The 19450-nt window shown below is 33.8% G+C and overlaps 2 protein-coding genes across 2 annotated transcripts in view; one reads left to right on the top strand and one right to left on the bottom strand.

Annotated features, from left to right (window-relative positions):
* The window catches only part of LOC136038948 (uncharacterized), a 470704-nt gene that overhangs the window by 410070 nt on the left and 41184 nt on the right, over positions 1-19450 (bottom strand). The gene's annotated exons all lie outside the window — the stretch shown is intronic.
* Positions 1567-13765, top strand: LOC136038933 (glucose-6-phosphate isomerase-like). Its single transcript, XM_065722442.1, has 3 exons — positions 1567-1809; positions 7195-7410; positions 13499-13765. The coding sequence occupies exons 1-3, from the start codon at positions 1708-1710 to the stop codon at positions 13505-13507; spliced, it is 327 nt and encodes a 108-aa protein (XP_065578514.1). The 5' UTR covers positions 1567-1707; the 3' UTR covers positions 13508-13765.

The following is a 19450-nucleotide window of genomic DNA, read 5'->3' as shown; positions in this document are numbered from 1 at the left end:
TCAAATATTTTCTTAAGTAGTTTCATTCAAGTGAAAATAGTAAGTTCTGGTGTCACAAGTAAGAATCAAAAATAATTAGAGGGTGGCCCCCCTTATGCGTGTTATTTTTCACCCCACGTCATTGTAAGAAAAAATAAAGATGCCTCAAAATGTTGAGATACCTTGATTTTTGTTAGAATTTAAAATGGTGAAGATTTACGGATCAAAACAATCTTTATGTGCATTACAACCAACAGATAAATTATATAAAATTTTGTTTTTCTAGTAAGAATAGACCGATGATGGAGCGAACAAAATCTTCATTTTGGTGTCCTTGGTAACTTAAAATTGTATATTCTCAGAGTCATTCCAAGGGCTGGTGGCGCCCGGGGAAAAATTAATTAGAGCGTCCCTGCCGACTCAAATATAAGCAAAAAATGCCGAACCGTGTGACAAATTTGACCGAAGTGGGCAGCCCTCCAACTGTGGCTCCCCAACCACAGAGCCCAGGGCAGTTTGCCTCATCGTCCCTTTAACCGGCTCTGTGGACCCTATAGATCTACTTTATTTACTTTCGTATGATAACTGAATACTTAACTCACTAAGAGTAAAGCTACTCGGAGTTTACTTTTTCGTATTTTCTCGGAGTAATTTAGAAACTTCATTAGCTGATTTAATTATCGTAGGCCCGTACCAGGAATGTTGAAGCATCTCTTTCAGAGGTGATAAGATCAGCTTCACCGAAGACAGAGCTATTCTCCTCATATCTCTTAGAAATCGTTCAAATAGCCCAATTATAACCGACGGGAAAGATGTAATGCCAGAAAATAGAATAGTTCTTAATCACATGAAAGTTTTTTATAACTTGGCAACTTAATAGTTGTCAGGAATTGACAACTACAGGAATTTTACCGGTCATGAAAATTTCACTAATTTTGCCTTATTTTTAAACTGAAAAAAAAAAAAAAAGAAAAGCCAAACGCTTGATGGCGTTGGTGTTTTTTTTTCTCCACCGCCAGTTTTAACGCGTGCAAGTTGATACCACCTTTGATAGTGAAAGTTAAATTCTATACATTTTTCGGTTGAAATGAGGGAAAAGCTGAATTTTCGGCTATTTGCCATAATCGTGCTTTGAAGAAATTTTACCTTTTTTATTACTATTATAACATTTTCCTGAACCACACCTTTAATGGGGTGCTCAGTAGGTTGCTAGTCCTTTGTGATTTAAACGTCTGCTGAATCTTTACTTGAAGGAATCAACAGATGGCATCGAAGGAATAAATCTCTAGGAGATAGTTTCAGTTGGATAAGTAGTGCAGAACAGAACTAAAGCTGCTTCAAAGCTGAGGAAACTCTGTCCTAAGTGTTTTCTCCTTCAGGTAATGTGAGTGAGCTGATCATTGATAGCTTTAGAATGGTGAAAGTTTAAGAAAAATATGCCCTATAGATCCAATCTGTTTTTAGTTTCGGAAGTTAACTTAGTTTAGAAAGTTAGTTTTTCAAGTAGTTTCTCGAAGTTTACTCTTAGTATTTTAGAAAGTTTAAAGAAATTTAGAAAGTTTACAAATAAAATTATTCCAGGCCCATGCCAGGGATATCGAAAGGTGCCATGATGCGATGTTTAGAGGTGATAAGATAAACTTCACTGAAGATAGGGCAGTTTCTTCATGTAGCTCTTACAAACCGTTCGAACAGCCCAATTCATATTGACGGGAAAGATGTTATCAAATGAAGGAGTTTTCAAACCAAGTTATTCATGGCCAATGGGTTGGCTACACATCAAAACGAATAACTGATCTTGTTAATGTCGGAATTGGAGGATCAGACCTGGTAAGTGGTGTTTACAAATATTAGTTATATGACTTGAGGTGGAGTCGGGATCTTTTGGTTATTGATTTATCGAACCTGCAGATACTATTTACCACTCACTGTAACACCAAGACATTTGAGGCCAACAGCTACGCACACTCCTCCTATACCCTAATAAATCGGAATTTTGACCCTTTTCACCCTTCAAGGTCAAGCCTTGACTTGCCATCAAATTCTTATTTCTTTATATTCTTTCTTAGCCTACAAAAAAAAACAATTCCTTTTTAAATCAATATTGGGAAATCCAATTTCAGACCTTTTGTACCGTAAAGTCATATTCTTGACTGGAACTGGAATACATCTATGTTCAGGTTTCTGTATGTAGACTTAGTGGAATTATTGTGTCTTGGTAAGACAGATTCTTTAGTCAAGTCTCATAAGGGATAACAGCGAGGTGTGGGGACCGCCAAACAGGATCACAAAATGTATTATATATTTTTACAATTTGTATTAATGTTTTTATGGTTATACCATCTTAGATCTCTTGAAGTATGTTGCATTATCAATAACAATTCATATTGACTGCTCCTTTGTCCGAGGGGTGGAGCTCAATTTCTGGTGTGGCAGTCTATTTGGTTTGGGACGGGGGTCAGTAGTGTGCAATAAGCTCGGTCGGAGTATGGCTGGCCCAGCCCTCCACTTCACTTCTTGGCTGAAAGGCCTTGAAACGTAGATCAGTACTGCGAGTTTGGACTTTGAAGGTCATGGGCCGTATCCTTTACTCTTTTTTATATTGAGTGCTGTTTTTTATATCGATGCTATTGAATGTGTATATTTATTTCAAAAACTAATTCTGATAAAAATATGCTTCATATCAAATGACGATATGTTTGTCACGATCAACAAAAATAAAGCATTTAAGAATATATTTCTGGACTATCGTTTCCATATATTTTTTTTTTGCATTGTTACGTGTTTTATCCAGCATTCACATAATCCTTCCCCTGCCCTTAAGCATGCTAGTAAAGTACCGTTAAAAGCTACGCTGAAGTCTTTACGCTTAATAAATTAAATAAGTAAATCATCTTATATATATTTTTCACATTTTAGTTTTGCTTTACACCTATTGATCTGAACATAAGACTTGCCAAACACCGCAATGAATACGCTACTGTGAAGTGTTTCTCTGGGCTGATTCTCTGCTCTCTAACCTGCCCTATTTTGTAGTCAAGAAGATTAAAGAAAAATGTATCTACTTTAGTGATTTAAGTTTAAATCTAAAAAAAAACTACCTTTAATTTGGTACGGGGCTTAGGGGTGCTAATTCACGAAAGTGTAAAGGGAGAGCTAATATTATTTTTTTTTTTTTGAATCTTCTAATAGTCAAAATTGAATATAGAACAAAATGGGACAAAGACGCTGTGGGAAGCCCCTCCCCCACCTCTTATCGATTTATGCCACTGAACCAACCAATGAATTTGGTTTAGCTCAACGAGGGTGCTGCATATTCAGTTTAATCACAAGTGTCACTTAATACCTTTTGAATTTGTACAGATCCTGGTATCGATGATGACAGAATATACGTGTGTTGCTGAGAAAATCTATTGTTAACCAAAACAGATTTTTTTTTATAAATAGTTTTAACGATGCAAGCAATTAACGTTAAAGTAACTAAACAGTATAAATTCATTATCTAATTTATTTGTATCTTAGTATTGGAGTTTAAGATGAATGCAATAGTGTATGTAATAATAGCTAAGGAGTCTTTCCACTATGCCTTAAACAATTAAGTTTAAAAAATATGTTTTTTTATGCAACGGTTTAAATATATTAGGTGCCATATGTATTTTCTGGAGATAGAGATATTCAGATTTCAAGTTCAGGAAAGAGTAGTCCAAAAAAATATTCTTGCACACCTGCTTGGAAGAAATTAAAAGTCAGTGTAAAGAAAGTATTAATGAATAATTTGAACGCTTCGGAACTAATAGTTTTGATGTAAAAGCTTCCGAACACAGGATGTATATTATTTATGGTGTATATACCATGAATTTCCGAAATCTGGTTAATGTCGACATTCACTGGTGAATGTCCGAAATCCCTTTTTCTCTGCTTCGATTCAATTAGCTTTGTGAATAAGCTTTTTCAGTCTTATGCAAGCTATGATGGTAAAACTTAAGTAAGATTATACTAGTTTATGTTGGTTTAGGTTAAATTTGGCTATAAATATCAGAAATAAGTTAAAAATATGTTAGCCTAACCAAACCTAATCTAACCTAATCTGTCATCATCAAACCTTGTATTAAGCTAAAAAAAAAGTTGCCTGGCAACTCTGACTAAATCCAAGGAGCCAAAAAAATATTTCGGACATTCACATGTGAATGTCGGCATTCATCAATTTCGGGACATTCACATAACATATACATTGAACAAACAGTTCTTTTAAAAATTAGCCTTCAAAATCATACGAAAAAATTGAATGAATGAGGGGTTGGCAACATCTCCAGAGCTTTTACGAACAAGGTAAAAAGTAGAAAGTAGTTCTGAAATGGAATTAGTAGTACGAGAGGGTCGAAGTATTGTGAGTGGCCCAAGTGATGGATAGGTAACATCATGGTAGCAAACGTGAAAGGTGTGTACCTAACTGCGGCTGTAATAATTAAAAGGATGACATATGCGGTTTTTGGTCGAAAATTAGTTAAGTATATGTTGTGGGTAAACTCATCAGGAGGAATCGAATAGTGGAGTCAGAATTTCTCTATCTTGTGCAGTTATGAAGACAGAAATATACATGCGCCAATTTTGACAAAAGAGAAGGAATAACGTAGGGACCTGAAATAGGTTTCCTTTTTTTGTCAAGGAACAAGAAGACACGCCATAAATGGATTAATTTTCAATTTGCTTAGAATACTTTTTTCCTTTTTTGGCACGAAAAAAGGAGATATACGTCATAAAATGAAGTTGTTTGGAATTCGCTCGGAATACTTGAATTTAATGTATATCTGTGAAAAGACCATAAAACGTTGGTTTAGAATATCCATTTATCTTTATCTCCCTTTATCTCCATTAGTCCATTCATCACTCTTAGTCTCTTTATACCCCTTTATCTCCATTAGTCCTCTCATCTCCCTTAGTCTGTTTGTATCCCTTTATCTCCATTAGTCTCGTCCTTCAGAGGGATTACAGTCGACAAAAATTTTCTGTTTTTTGACTCTCCTAAAAATTCATCATAGCATATCATCATAGCATATCAATTCATCATAATCATAGCACATGTAGTCCTTTTAAATATCACTGCCGATTGGTGTGAAGGGTCAAACTTTCGGGTTAGTTGATCAAGTTACCTTTTAGCTAGCTTGAATTGAATATCAAGAATTTCTTCAATAACAGAAAAGATTATATTCAAGTACATTTAAGACGACCAGAAACTTGATAATAATAGCAATAATAATTGATTGTAAATCCACTTATAGAGAAAATAATAAAAAAACTTTGGACCGAAGGAAAAAATTAAACACATGAACAAGGTCATTAAAAGACACAGCTATTTAAATCTCAGAGCACGTCGAAAAACAAGGTTTGGTCCTTTTCAATCGACCCTTTTTCTAAATCAGGGATAAACAAAACAGGATATATGTGTAAAGACGATTTGGTCCTATTCAATCGAGCCTTTTTCTAAATCAGGGACAAACAAAACAGAATATATGTGTAAAGATGATTTGGTCCTTTTCAATCGACCCGTTGATTTTTGAATTAAAATGGAATAGTTATGGGCATCAAATCATGGTTAATTGTAGAAAAAGCCAAGACAGATAGTTCATTGAATGAGAAAAAAAGCCTGGCATAAAATCCCCCCCCTTATTAGGATTGTATAAAAAGGAGGTTAGTTAATTTGTTAATAGGTACATCAGCAAGACAAGGTACTTGCTGAAGCAGCCAACCTCCGACAACTACAGTAACATGATCTGACACTGGCACGTGGTGAATTGAGCCCATTTTTGCTTCTTTCCATATTGCTTTCGCTAGTACAGTTTTTTATTCAACGATATTGCCTTCGAAAGTGCAAATTTTACCTATAATAGCTATATTTTTATACTGTGATCATTGCCAAGTGGTTATTTTCTTTATGTTTAGTAATTCAAATCGTTGTAAGAAATGTCTGTGATTCAAGAAAGTAAAAGTTTGATACTTAAGCGAGTCACTTTGTCCATAGGCCTACTTATTAGCCATTAGCAGCTGGATCAGGAGCAAGGCCTTCCTTCCCCTTTTCCGTTATTCCCTCCTGTTTTGTTTGGTTTTCATGGTTCTCGTTTTTTTCCATTTAGGTGTCAGTTTCGTGATCAGCAGATAGGAGAACCCCCAAAAAACACCTTTCAAACTGATTTCTACCCCTGACTTCAATTGTCCCTTTTCTTCCCCTCTTTTCTCCCGTTATGGTGGGGCTCATGTTCTTTATTTCACTTTAGATGTCAGTTTCGGGATCAGCAGATAGAAAAACCCCAGAAAACATATTTAAAAGTGCTTTCTAACCCTACCCTGTATTTTTACATATTTCCCCTCTTTTTCCCCCCGTTTTCCGTTGTACTTTTATTCTATACTGATTTTAAATGTCATTTCCGTGATCAGCGTATGGGAAAGCCCCAGAAAACTCACTTTGAACTACTTTCTGGGCATGTTCGGCAGTTTTCCCAATTTCCCCCTTTTCCCCTGTTTTTCGGGTACTCGCCCCACTTGGATTTATGGGGACTTTTAGTATGTTGTGCAGAATTTTTTTTGATTATTTTTGCACGATTTTCGTTTATATTGCAATTTTATCCGGGTTCGACCCTTTTTTGAGCTAAAAGTCCTGGAATATGTGTGAACAACAAGGCAATGAAAATTGCCAATTCCCACGATTGACGAAATTGCCTATCACAGCAACTTCTTGTGTGTGAACCTAAGGTTAAAAAAATGAAAGCAGGTCAAACCAAACTTAAACAAACGCGTTTTCCTTGTTTTAAATTATCGTTTCGTTAACTTTTTGAACTGTTTGAGATATTTAAGATCCCCTGTTAATTTTTTTACGTCTCTTCGGAAGTTCACTGTAGTGCAGAGAACATTTGTTAGTGGGCCTTTGTCATAGACTGTCAGCCGACACTAAGAATCTCAACATGATTTTAGGATAAAGAATCCCCTTAACGTGGTACTTAAGAAAACCAAATGTCTTTGGTAGATTGCCATAATACGGAAATTTAGTAAAAAGTGTTTAGAACGACTCAAATCTTCCCATTTTTTTTTAGATTCTTGTGATTCAATTTAGGATCCATATTTCGGAGAAGAATGCTTCAATGCATATTTCATTTATATTTATTTATTTTATTTTGAAAAACAATGCTTCCATGCATAAAATTTCTATTTTTTCTTTTTTAGGGTCCCTTAATGGTAACGGAAGCACTTAAAGCATATGCTGTTGGTCCCCAGGTCCATTTTGTATCAAATATTGACGGCACTCATTTGGCAACGACCCTGGCTAAAGTTAACCCGGAAACTACTCTTTTTATCATTGCATCTAAGACCTTCACCACTCAAGAAACTATCACCAATGCCAATTCCGCAAAAGCTTGGTTTCTGGAAAAGGCGAAGGACGTAAGTTGTCTATATGTTGATTTGCAATTGTTGTTATATAAATGTTTTACTAATGTGGTGTCTAGAGAAATATTTTACTGACGCATGCACCCCGTTTTTTATATTAATTTTTGTTGGTGCGGGTCAATAGAAAAAAATAATTTGTTCTTCTGAGTAAGGAGTCCCTAGAAATTTAGGATTTTTTGTGTGGGGCGCGAGCGGTTGGGGCTCAAATCATCTCTCCGAGTACATTCCTGTTGATTTGTACTTATATTTGGTAATTAAATGATAATTAATTTGCTATGAAGTAGCAGATACTGGTCTAGTGAACATTCGTCTGAGACTAGTATTACAGAAAATAGGAAACTACCGGGTATAATTTGAATTAAAAGGGAACAGTTGTGGGCATCAATTCATGGGTAATTGTAGAAAAAGCCAAGACATAGTCAAATTGAGTGAGAGGCAATTCTGGCGTCAACTCCCTCCTATTAGGATTGTATGAAAATGATATTAGTTCATTTGTTAATAGATATGTCTTATCTACTATCCGTCCATGCGTCATTCCTAGGGCTTGACCTGACTTTCCTTCAAATCTTGTTTTTGTAAAGGGATGTCAAATTGAACAAGGGATTTGCAAGTAGCTTTACCGGTTTCATAAAAACATTCTTGATTGGAAAAAAAAATCATGGTCTGTATTTGGATTTATCTGTTTTGGTTCGTCGATTGGTTTAAGACAGGTTGGTCCAAATAATTGGTCAAATAAGTCAGGATTGGTTCATATAATTGTTTTAGAATTCGACTAAAAAAATTGAAAAAAATTTCAGGAACTTTTTTTTCAATATAATAGTGATTGAAGATAACCTTAATCAGAAGCTTCAAAAGTCAAACTGAAAAATATAAAAGCTAGTCAAATTGATAGTCAAATTTGACTAATTAATTAGTCAAACTATTGGTTTGACTAGTCAATTTGACTAATTAGTCAAACTAATTCATAAAAGTCACTCTTTTACATTATAGCATTTTTTTATTAGTCAAAGTTTTTATTAGTTGTTTAATTACAGTTTTTATGGCTTCATAGCCTCTCCATACCCCCTTATTAAAGTCCCTACCAAACACAATGCTTGAAATTTATGATTTTAGAAGAAAGATCTTCTTTAATTTGGTCAATTCCAATGGCAAAAAACTAATATATTTTTATAGCTTGAATGACTTACAGACAAAGGTATGGGTAGTAGCGCCATTATTTTTTTTGACAGGGGAGGGGAAGTGGTTAGAGTAAAAGTTTGCTTGCTAGATATTTTCTCCACTCAAAATGTCTAAGAATACTTTTCTTGGTTCTTGTATTTTCATTGAAAAACCTGAAAACAATACAGCAAAACAAAACAGAAAACTTCTGCAGCTCAAATTTTATTTCTCGTCGAATCTTAAATGAATTTAAATAAAAAAAACAGTGTTTTTTTTTAACTGAAAGTAAGGAGCGACATTTAAACTTAAAACGAACAGAAATTACTCTGTACATGAAAGGGGCTTCCCCCCCAACGCCTCGCTCTTTACGCTAAAGTTTTTTACTGTTTTAAAAAGTAGAGTAGTGAGAAAGAGTCAAACTTTAGCGTAAAGGGCGAGACGTTGAGGAAGGAAAAGCTCCTTTCATATACAGAGTAATTTCTGATTGTTTTAAGTTTAAATGCCGCTCCTTACTTTCAGTTAAAAAAACTTGTTTTTTTAACTAATAAAAAATAACCTTATCTGATAACCTTAATGAGAAGTGGGAGCTTACAAAGTATGCGTTGTCAAAAAACTGAATTCACTTTTTTACATTATAGCATTTTTTATTAGTCTAATTATTATGCATGAATTATCCAGTTTTTTATTATTAAAATATTTTTGCATTTAATGATACCATGATCACTATCAAATTTCTGTCAAAGGTATTAAGAACACGAAAATAAACATCGGCCCCTAGATCCATCTGAGTTCTATTTATGCCCGAAAAGCTCCTTTCTTAGATTTTTCTTTTGCTTGTTTTAAATCATGAAGCTTTTAGAAGCTTCATAATTTATTATGAAGCTTTTTATTATGGCTTTTTATTATGGCTTTTTATTACGGCTAAGCTGTCTCACGTTTTTGTCAGGGTTGCTACGTTGAACCATGTTTTTGATTGAATTCCGAAACTGGTGAATAGCCAAAATTTTTTTTTAAAACATATATATGCGAAGCGTTCAAACACACAACGAACTTTTTCGCGAAGCCAGATGTATAGAATACAATCCAAACTTACAAGACATTTATTTGTTTGGTCAGTGGATTTTACCAATGAATACCACATAGCGCTCAATTCGTGTGAAGAGGTTACTCCAGATTCGTTCTTTCTTTAATTTTAAATTAAGCTAAGAGAACGGCTGTTTCATCTGGTTTCAATTGTGAAAAATTATTTAATGTTAAACTTATCCTTGATAAGTTTTGAATACTTAGTTTGTTCTTGAACCCCAAAGGATAGATTTTATCCACCAATTACGAAGCGAAATAAATAAGCGAAATAATAAGGAACGTAGTTATTTCAATCCACCACACTTTTTGTCCATAAAAATTCAAAAACTCCCATATATATATATATATATATATATATATATATATATATATATGAAATATAACCGGTTTTTTTCAAGATATTGACTATTTCTAAGATTCTTATATCTGTTGTTTCCCCTTTTTCGTTTAAATCTCCCTTTCACCAGCTTTGCTTTTCAATGTTTTGCTTTTCAACCTTTTCAACCTATCCATGAAATGTTGTAATAAAGGTAAAGCTTAATAAATTTTCTGATCTTGCGCAAAAGGCTTAGGGTTGTCTTTTTTGTGACAAGGCATGTTTCAGGAGCCAAAAAGGAAAAACCAATAAAAAGTGAAGCTGGGCTATGAGACGTATTATTAAAAATTATACTGGCTGATGACGAGTAAACATAACCAATGAAAAAATGTTCTACCAATGAGTAACCAATAAATAAGTTCTACCAATAAATAAATGAATTAACCAATGAATATAACCAATGAACCAAGTAAAAATAAGACCAATGGAATGTGGAGCTGGGCTATAAGACGTATTCTTAAAAATTATACTGGCTGGTGACGAGTAAACATAACCAATGAAAAAATGTTCTACCGATGAATAACCAATGAATAAATGAATTAACCAATGAATATAACCAATGAACCAAGTAAAAATAAGACCAATGGAATGTGGAGGTAGGCTATATGACGTATTCTTAAAAATTATACTGGCTGGTGACGAGTAAACATAACCAATGAAAAAATGTTCTACCAATGAATAAATGAATTAACCAATGAATATAACCAATGAACAAAGTAAAAATAAGACCAATGGAATGTGGAGCTAGGCTATAAGACGTATTCTTAAAAATTATACTGGCTGATGACGAGTAAACATAACCAATGAAAAAATGTTCAACCGATGAATAACCAATGAATAAATGAATTAACCAATGAATATAACCAATGAACCAAGTAAAAATAAGACCAATGGAATGTCACCTTTCTTGTTCTAAAATATAAAAAAGGGAAGTGTACTATCAAAGAGTACTCAACACTTTCTAATAAATTTAGTAGACGTTTCAAAGCACCAAACGTTTCTTTTCGCAATTGATGGACACAACGTAATAAATATAATGATATAATAAAGTTTTTGCCTTCAATATTCAACCTTTAATCTCTGATATATTATCCAGCTATGAAAATAAAATCTTTCCATAGACAAAATAATTGCTAGAATATGCAGATAATTCTGAAGTAACTTTTTCATACACAGATTCCAAGAAAGCAGCAGTAGAAATACTAAAATTAATAATAAAAGTGCAAATATTTTGGCTTCACAACTTGAAACCTTAACAATGGGAGAACAAATACTATGCAAAAAGACAAAACAAAATCCAAATAAAATATACTTTTAAGTGTGAGTTTGCTCATTGATACGCCTTTTTTATATTTTCTAATTATTTTACTTTGTTTGTTATTATGCAGGTTTTGTCTAAATATGAGATTCATTTCATTGTTTTTTCTCTTAAGGAATTGTTAGTTAGGTTAGGATTTATGTGCTCTCTTTGGTCCCTCATATTTTATCTAAGCTAGGCTTTTTAACCCCTCGATAAAGGCTTCCAGATCTGAAGACAAAATATTTGGACTTTTATCGTTATTTTTTCTGCATCAAGTAGTCTTTTATTTTTCACTACCTTGAAAATTTCTAAATTGATTATTTTAAACATATGCAATCAATCTTGCATCTTTAGCTACATTAATTGTTTCATAAAACTTTAATGAATTTTAGGCTCCATATTCCCTTTTTACTTCAATAAGAAACGCAATAAAACGAGACCTTTACCAAAAACTGATCTTTCTTAACCGAAATTTTACTCTTTTTATGACGGATGAAATACTACTTAGAACTTTTAAAATTACTTTTATTATTTTGTTATGTTACTTATTTTCTCCTCCTAATCATATTTTATTGCGTTTTCAGTAAAGAGCTTGTTTTTTAGACCTCTACAAATATTATGGTTCACATTAGGTATTGGTGAGTTATTGTGATAAGTTATCGTAATTTTTATTAGGCATTGTGATATATTCAGTTCATTGTCATGTTTCTTCATGCTTTCTGTGAGGTTCTTCTGATTGTGATTTCAAAATGTGACTTATTTTATTTGGCAAATTAATTAAATTTTTAAACTTATTTAAGTTTTTATTTTGTGTCCTCTCTTTGTTTCTCATGTTTTGTTCAAGCTAGGCTTTCTAACCCCTCAATAAAGGATTCCAGATCTGAAGCCAAATATATTTGGACTTTGTTTTGTTATTTTTTGCATCACTTTTATTGTCTTCAATTTTATTTCTCACTATTTCAATTTTATATCTTTGGTTACATTAGTTGTTTCATACAATTTTTATCTATTTCAGGTTTCATATTCGCTCTTTACTTTAATCAAAAACACAAAAAATATTAAACCTTTACCAAAAATATCTTACTTAGCTAAAATTATATACTAAAATTTACTGATTTTATGACAGGTGATAGACTATATTGGACCTTAATATTAATATATCATTTTCAATAAATTACTTATTTTCTCCTCCTAATTTTTGTTGCGTTTTCAGTAAGCGCTTGTCTTTTAGATTTCTACAAGTATTGTGATTTATATTAGGTATTTGTGAGTTATTGTGAATAGGTATTTTGATATTTACTGTGATATATTCAATCTATTGCCATGTTTCTTCATGCTTCCTGTGAGTTGCTTTTGATTGTAATTTTAAGGTTCGACGTATAATATTCTTTCTTCTTGTTTAACCACTATTTTTTTTATAGATTTTTTACATTTTATCAGCTTGGCTTTATATAATTTTTATTAGACTGTGGATTTCTGAAGTAAATTTCAGCTTAACTTCATCCCCCCCCCCTTCCACGCAACCCTTTCTCTAGATGTAGCTTTATGCTATATGCTAAAGTTTGCTGTGTCATTTTTCAAATTGGCACTGTTAAAGATAAATAATAATAATAAATAAGATAAAGAGAATAATAAGATAAAGATAAATAATAAAATAAGATAAAGATAAATAATAAAGATAAAAAAGAACACACAATAATGTAAACCAACGAGATAAGTAGGCTTCTATTGTCCAACCTAGGACTATTATCCAGGCATAAGTGGGAGAAGAGCCTAGGATGCAGTTAAACTGAAATCAATTCTGGAAATCAAACAGATAGAAATTTTGAACAAAGAGAAGTAAAAATATTGTAAATTTACTGTTCAGCTCAGAAGGAGAGATAAATTTTCCCCGAGATTGAAAGGTCACAAAAAGAAATATTTTGCCCCGAGGTCATTTATACCTCTCAGTACCCAAAAGCCAACTACCACACCACCACCGACTACCGCCAAACCCCCGTCACAGGTTCTTTTTTTCATCCGCCTCCACTCACTCGGGCCTTTGGACCTCTAACTGTAACCTGACTTCACATCAATCTGCTCAGATAATTCAGACTGCTCAGATCAGTAATTCATTTGCTAGGGTTTTTTTGGGTATCAAGGTTTTTATTTTCTTTTTGTTTCAGGTAATTTGAGCCGCGCCCTCTCATCTATTAATTGCTTATATCACGTGATTAGAGTTATAGATGTCGCTATTTAAACACAATCACTGGATATAGCAGTATAGATAGCTTGGAACTTAAATCAAGAACCTTTTCATAGATGGATAGAAACAGATTTGAAATGCTACAAATGAAATTAAAATCAACCTTAGTGTTTGCTTCACAAGAACAAGAATCAGTTCCATCTACTTTTTGTAGACATTTTTGAAATTAAATCTGTTGCAAGTTTGAGTCTTCTCTAAAAGTAGAGCCATTCATTAGCAAGACTACGAATCACACAGTTTAATTTATCTCTAAAAAACAGCACAATCCACCCTCCCCTCTCCCAGGAACACAAACGAACTAAAATTTTTTGGGTCTTAAGACTTGTAATTTCTCATACTAGAAGTAGTTCAGTCCCACAGTCCTGAAAGTATATATTCACGCCTTAGGCAAGATAGTGAATTCTAACCAAAATAGTTATGTTTCTCTTGGAAGCCAATCAAATCCTGAGTGAGGGAAGTATACAAGGGCTTACAACCCTAATCAGTTCGAAGTTTCACCCTTTCTCCCTCTTTAATCATTTCTAATTGTAACTTCCGGCATTCGTAGCGGCCGATCACATCAATTAGCCCTAGAGTGAAAGTTGAAAAGCTGGATTTTAAGATTCCCCCCCTCCCACCTGGAATTTAGGGACTTCATAAATCTCATCAAAACCTATATAATTCAAGCATCCCCGGAAATAGATGTCTTTAGTATACCTTTACCCTTATGGTGCTATATGGTTCATTTTCACTGGTCTTGGCAGATCGACTCCAACGTTAGCCCAAAGTTGCCATAGATTTTGTTACTTTGTTATGTTACAAATTTTGCAACAAAGACACGGACTTAGCTACAAATTTTATTGATGAAATTTATCTATATCTGCTTAAGCGTTAAGACACCATAGCTCATTGCAGTTAAAAAAAATAGTCGAGAATATTGCAGAAAAAAGCCCTCAAATATTTATATTACTAACTATAAGAAATAACTCAAAACTATGTTAAAGTTACCACCCCCCCCCAAAAAAAAAATAATAAAGGAGCACCGAGCACAATTTACAAAAGAATTCATAGAATCCTGTTAAGTTACCATCTAGTGCGTCTCTTTAACTCATAGATAACGTTTGTAAAAAAATAGAAAATAAATAGTCATCATTAATAATTTTTATATTAAAAATTTTTATATACAATTAACTTCGTTCAAACATTACAAGTATGTATATCACAACACAGAAATTTAAAAGAATCACATTCGCGAGTCAACATAAAACTCGAATTAAAAATGAACACAAATAAAAGATATGCATATAGTCAAACAGTACAACACTAAATTATACCAGGCATCAATAGTGCTCTTTAATAAAATTATCAGCCCGTTCGTAGACGCTTCGTGAGTTAGCACCGGGTTGTTGTCTTGCAATTCTGGCTCGATTGCTTTCACTAGCTGCTTCCCCAACTCCACGCTATAAAAAAACAACTTTAAAATCGGGTGTGTAAGTAGAACAAACCACAAGCAAAATTAACATACTAGGAATTGTTATGAAGCACAAAGTAGGGATAATATAAAACAGGATAACATAAACAATGTTCAAGAAACAAATGAAAATAAAAAAATAAAATAAATACAAATCTTTGTCACAGCTCTAATATCAGTTTCATGAATTCGCGACTTCAAATTTTAACAAAAAATCGTTCGTAAATTCCTTTTTATTATGGAAAATTAAAAAAAAAAAAAAAAAAAAAAAAAAAAGAAAAAAAAAAGGACACACTATTCAAAAAGAATATGGTAAAATCCAAAAAAAGCAAATAATTAAATAAGCCATAAAATAATGTCATACAAAGCTAGCGAAAATTTCTCCAATGGCGAAGTCGAGGCGAGAACATTTTCCTTAATAAACATTGACATAAAATTTTGTGTTATGTAATCATGAGTTTTCCCTGTTTCCCTATAATTATTAATTAACTGCACCAAATATGTAACTGGAAGCAATTCTTCGTTGCATTTGTTGATGCAATGTCAAAATTTTAAAGATTTTGACTGATTGAAGTTGGTGTACCCTATGAACGTTTTAGGACCCAAATTAAAAAATTAAATTTAAAGGACCAAAATAAAACTAAAAAATCCAAATAACTTAAATAGCAAAATAAAACGTATATCTTGTAATGAACGTCAACCATTGCTTTGTAATCAAAGTGATGATATAAATAATAAATATATTTGAAAGACATATAATTAAAAGACATAAAAATAAAAGGCAACGATAAACGTAATAAAATCAATGATATAAACACAAATTACAAATTCTCAACAAGTTTCAATAAGAATTCGCTAATGGACCCCTTGCCTTTGGGACAGTCAGCCGACGTTGAGGCTCACAAAATGATGTTTAAGGTATCTATTGCTCTTAAGCTAAAATAATGATATAAATAAAGAAAAAAAGTTTGTTCCCATTAGGTCTACAAGCTTGAAGTCAATTAGCCAAGATTTTCCTTAGTCAACCCTCGGACTAATTTGTGCAGACTTGATTCTGATCTAAAGTAATGATTAATAACAAAGAATACAGACTAATTACCGAAACAAAAAATTTAGCTGCTCCTGTTGCATTGTAGAGTGCTAATATCAGTCATCTAATGTTCTTTTAAATTTCCTACTTTATTTTATATAAGTTGCCAGATGTTACACTGTCAGCGGCGCTAGTAGTTTTGAATCTCATCTCCACATGTCAAACTGCCGGTGGCGCAACTCTTACCGAGCTTTCCATTCTCTTTAACTCATTATAACATTTTAACACATTATGATCAATTACACATTTTATTAACACATTATGATTAATTACACATTTTACACATTTTAACACATTATGATTTTTAACACATTATGATTTTAATTTTTAACACATTTTAACACATTTATGACACATTATACACATTTACACATTTCACACATTTTAACACATTATGATTTTACACATTTTACACATTTTAACACATTATGATTTTACACATTATACACATTTTAACACATTATGATTTTAATTTTTAACACATTTTAACACATTTATGACACATTATGCACATTTACACATTTTACACATTTTAACACATTATGATTTTACACATTTTACACATTATACACATTTTAACACATTATGATTTTAACACATTGTGATAACACATTATGATTACACATTTTAACACATTATGATTTTATCCTTTAAGGATAATAATATGAAAAAAACTTCGTTTTCTTAAAGAGTTAAAGAGGCCGCGTCCCAAAGTCGAACCTTAAAACGTACAGGAATTAGAAGAGGCAGTTGGGGGGCTGCCGCCCCCCAAACCCCCAGCTTTTAAAGACTCTTTTGTACAGGTTTTTTGTTTTTTTGCTAACCCCCAGCTCTTGGCTTCGGAAAGGCCCTCTTTTAATTAACAAAAAATTGAAATGAATGAATAATGGAATAACTTCGAAAAATGTTAAACACAAGAGGACAGGAGAACCATTGCGCCGAAACTAGTAATTAGTAACAATGAAGTCCCCCCCCAAAAAAAAACCTGTACAAAAGAGTCTTTAAAAGCTGGGGGTTTGGGGGGCGGCAGCCCCCCAACTGCCTCTTCTAATTCCTGTACGTTTTAAGGTTCGACTTTGGGACGCGGCCTCTTTAACTCTTTAAGAAAACGAAGTTTTTTTCATATTATTTCTGTACGTTTTTCTACAATCCATGGTGGATGTAATTTAATAATTCCTGTACTCCTCGTACAGGAATTAGGAGAGGAACTTGGGTGGCTGCCGCCCCCCCCCCCGCTTTTAAATCATTGTATAAAATAGAAAAAAAAATAGATAGAATGACCGAAGTGTTTCTTTTGCTCATAAGAAGCTAATATTCTGTTATCTCTCAAATGATAAGCTGTCCAGGTGTTATCAAAATTTTTTTGATGTTGTGAAAAAAAACCGCTCGTAAGGGACTTGAACCCTTGACCCGGGGATTAAAAGTCTCACGCTCTACCAACTGAGCTAATAACTTGCATGTATGTAAATATAACTTCTCAATAGCTTTTAAAAATTTCAAATTAACATGGGCTCTTATGGAGAGAAAAATCCGTTAATTAAATAGCTAATGGGTGGTTTCTGGAAAACAGGGAAGGAGTTATCGGATCAAGCTGAAATTTCGCGGATAAGCTCCTGGGCCGTAGGGGACCTTAACTTGTGAATTTCAGCCCGATCGGACAACGTTAAAAGGGGTGGGGGGGTTGGAGGGTCGAAACTTTCGGGGGGTTAAGATTTTCCTACGAAACTTTCATGGGCACTTACTCGGAGAATTCCGCATCGAATGAGTCTTCGTACACCCAGATCCGATGTCGGATGTGACCTGTAGGCGTCTAGAAAAAAAAGTAAATGAATTTTAAGTGGCTATGCGTGGTTTCTGGAAAACAGGGAAGGAGTTATCGGATCAAGCTGAAATTTCGCGGATAAGCTCCTGGGCCCTAGGGGACCTTAACTTGTGAATTTCAGCCCGATCGGACAACGTTAAAGGGGGGCTTGGGTTGACAGGTCGAAACTTTCGGCCAAATTTTCCCCATGAAGAAAAAGTTGGAAGGGGATGAAATTTTGCAGGTTTCTTAGTTGGAGCTCGGGCTACGAAATGCATCCCTCCCCATCCGTCTGCGACCACTGGAACTGAAGATCGCTTAACATTGTCGTGTGTCGCCTCTTTATAGAGGCACGAGTGTGCCTCCTTGAAATCATAATGTGTGCATTTACTTGACTTTAAGTTAGATAATATGAAAAAAACTTCGTTTTCTTAAAGAGTTAAAGAGGCTGCGTCCCAAAGTCGAACCTTAAAACGTACAGGAATTAGAAGAGGCAGTTGGGGGGCTGCCGCCCCCAAACCCCCAGCTTTTAAAGACTCTTTTGTACAGGTTTTTTTTTTTGGGGGGGGGGGCTTCATTGTTACTAATTACTAGTTTCGGCGCAATGGTTCTCCTGTCCTCTTGTGTTTAACATTTTTCGAAGTTATTCCATTATTCATTCATTTCAATTTTTTGTTAATTAAAAGAGGGCCTTTCCGAAGCCAAGAGCTGGGGGTTAGCAAAAAAACAAAAAACCTGTACAAAAGAGTCTTTAAAAGCTGGGGGTTTGGGGGGCGGCAGCCCCCCAACTGCCTCTTCTAATTCCTGTACGTTTTAAGGTTCGACTTTGGGACGCAGCCTCTTTAACTCTTTAAGAAAACGAAGTTTTTTTCATATTGTTTCTGTACGTTTTTCTACAATCCATGGTGGATGTAATTTAATAATTCCTGTACTCCTCGTACAGGAATTAGGAGAGGAACTTGGGTGGCTGCCGCCCCCCCCCGCTTTTAAATCATTGTATAAAATAGAAAAAAAATAGATAGAATGACCGAAATGTTTCTTTTGCTCATAAGAAGCTAATATTCTGTTATCTCTCAAATGATAAGCTGTCCAGGTGTTATCAAAAATTTTTCTGGAATGGAGCTGGATTTTTATGATGCTTGCAGTCATTCTCGCCGTGCCGAGCTGATTATTTTGATGTACTTGAATGTTGATATTCGTAACTTTTAAGAATTTCAAAAATTAACGTGGGACTATTAGACTATTAGGACTATAAGAAGACTATTAGGAGAGGCAAACCCCCCGCTTTTAAAGACTCTTTTGTACAGGTTTAATTTTTTTTCATATTAATTCTGTACGTTTTTCTACAATCCATGGTGGATGTAATTTAATAATTCCTGTACTCCTCGTACAGGAATTAGGAGAGGACCCCCCCCCCCGCTTTTAAATCATTGTATAAAATAGAAAAAAAATAGATAGGATGACCGAAATGTTTCTTTTGCTCATAAGAAGCTAATATTCTGTTATCTCTCAAATGATAAGCTGTCCAGGT

Source organism: Artemia franciscana, chromosome 18, assembly GCF_032884065.1.
Source record: "Artemia franciscana chromosome 18, ASM3288406v1, whole genome shotgun sequence".
NCBI lineage: Eukaryota > Metazoa > Arthropoda > Branchiopoda > Anostraca > Artemiidae > Artemia > Artemia franciscana.
Note: the sequence above shows the minus strand (reverse complement) of the source record. Positions and strands in the feature narration are given on the sequence as shown.

Excerpts from the sequence above, each read along its gene's own strand:
- LOC136038933 (XM_065722442.1), top strand. The coding sequence starts at position 1,708 with ATGAAGGAGTTTTCAAACCAAGTTATTCATGGCCAATGGGTTGGCTAC. Across the intron at positions 1,810-7,194 it reads GAATTGGAGGATCAGACCTG|GGTCCCTTAATGGTAACGGA; the intron begins GTAAGTGGTGTT and ends TTTCTTTTTTAG.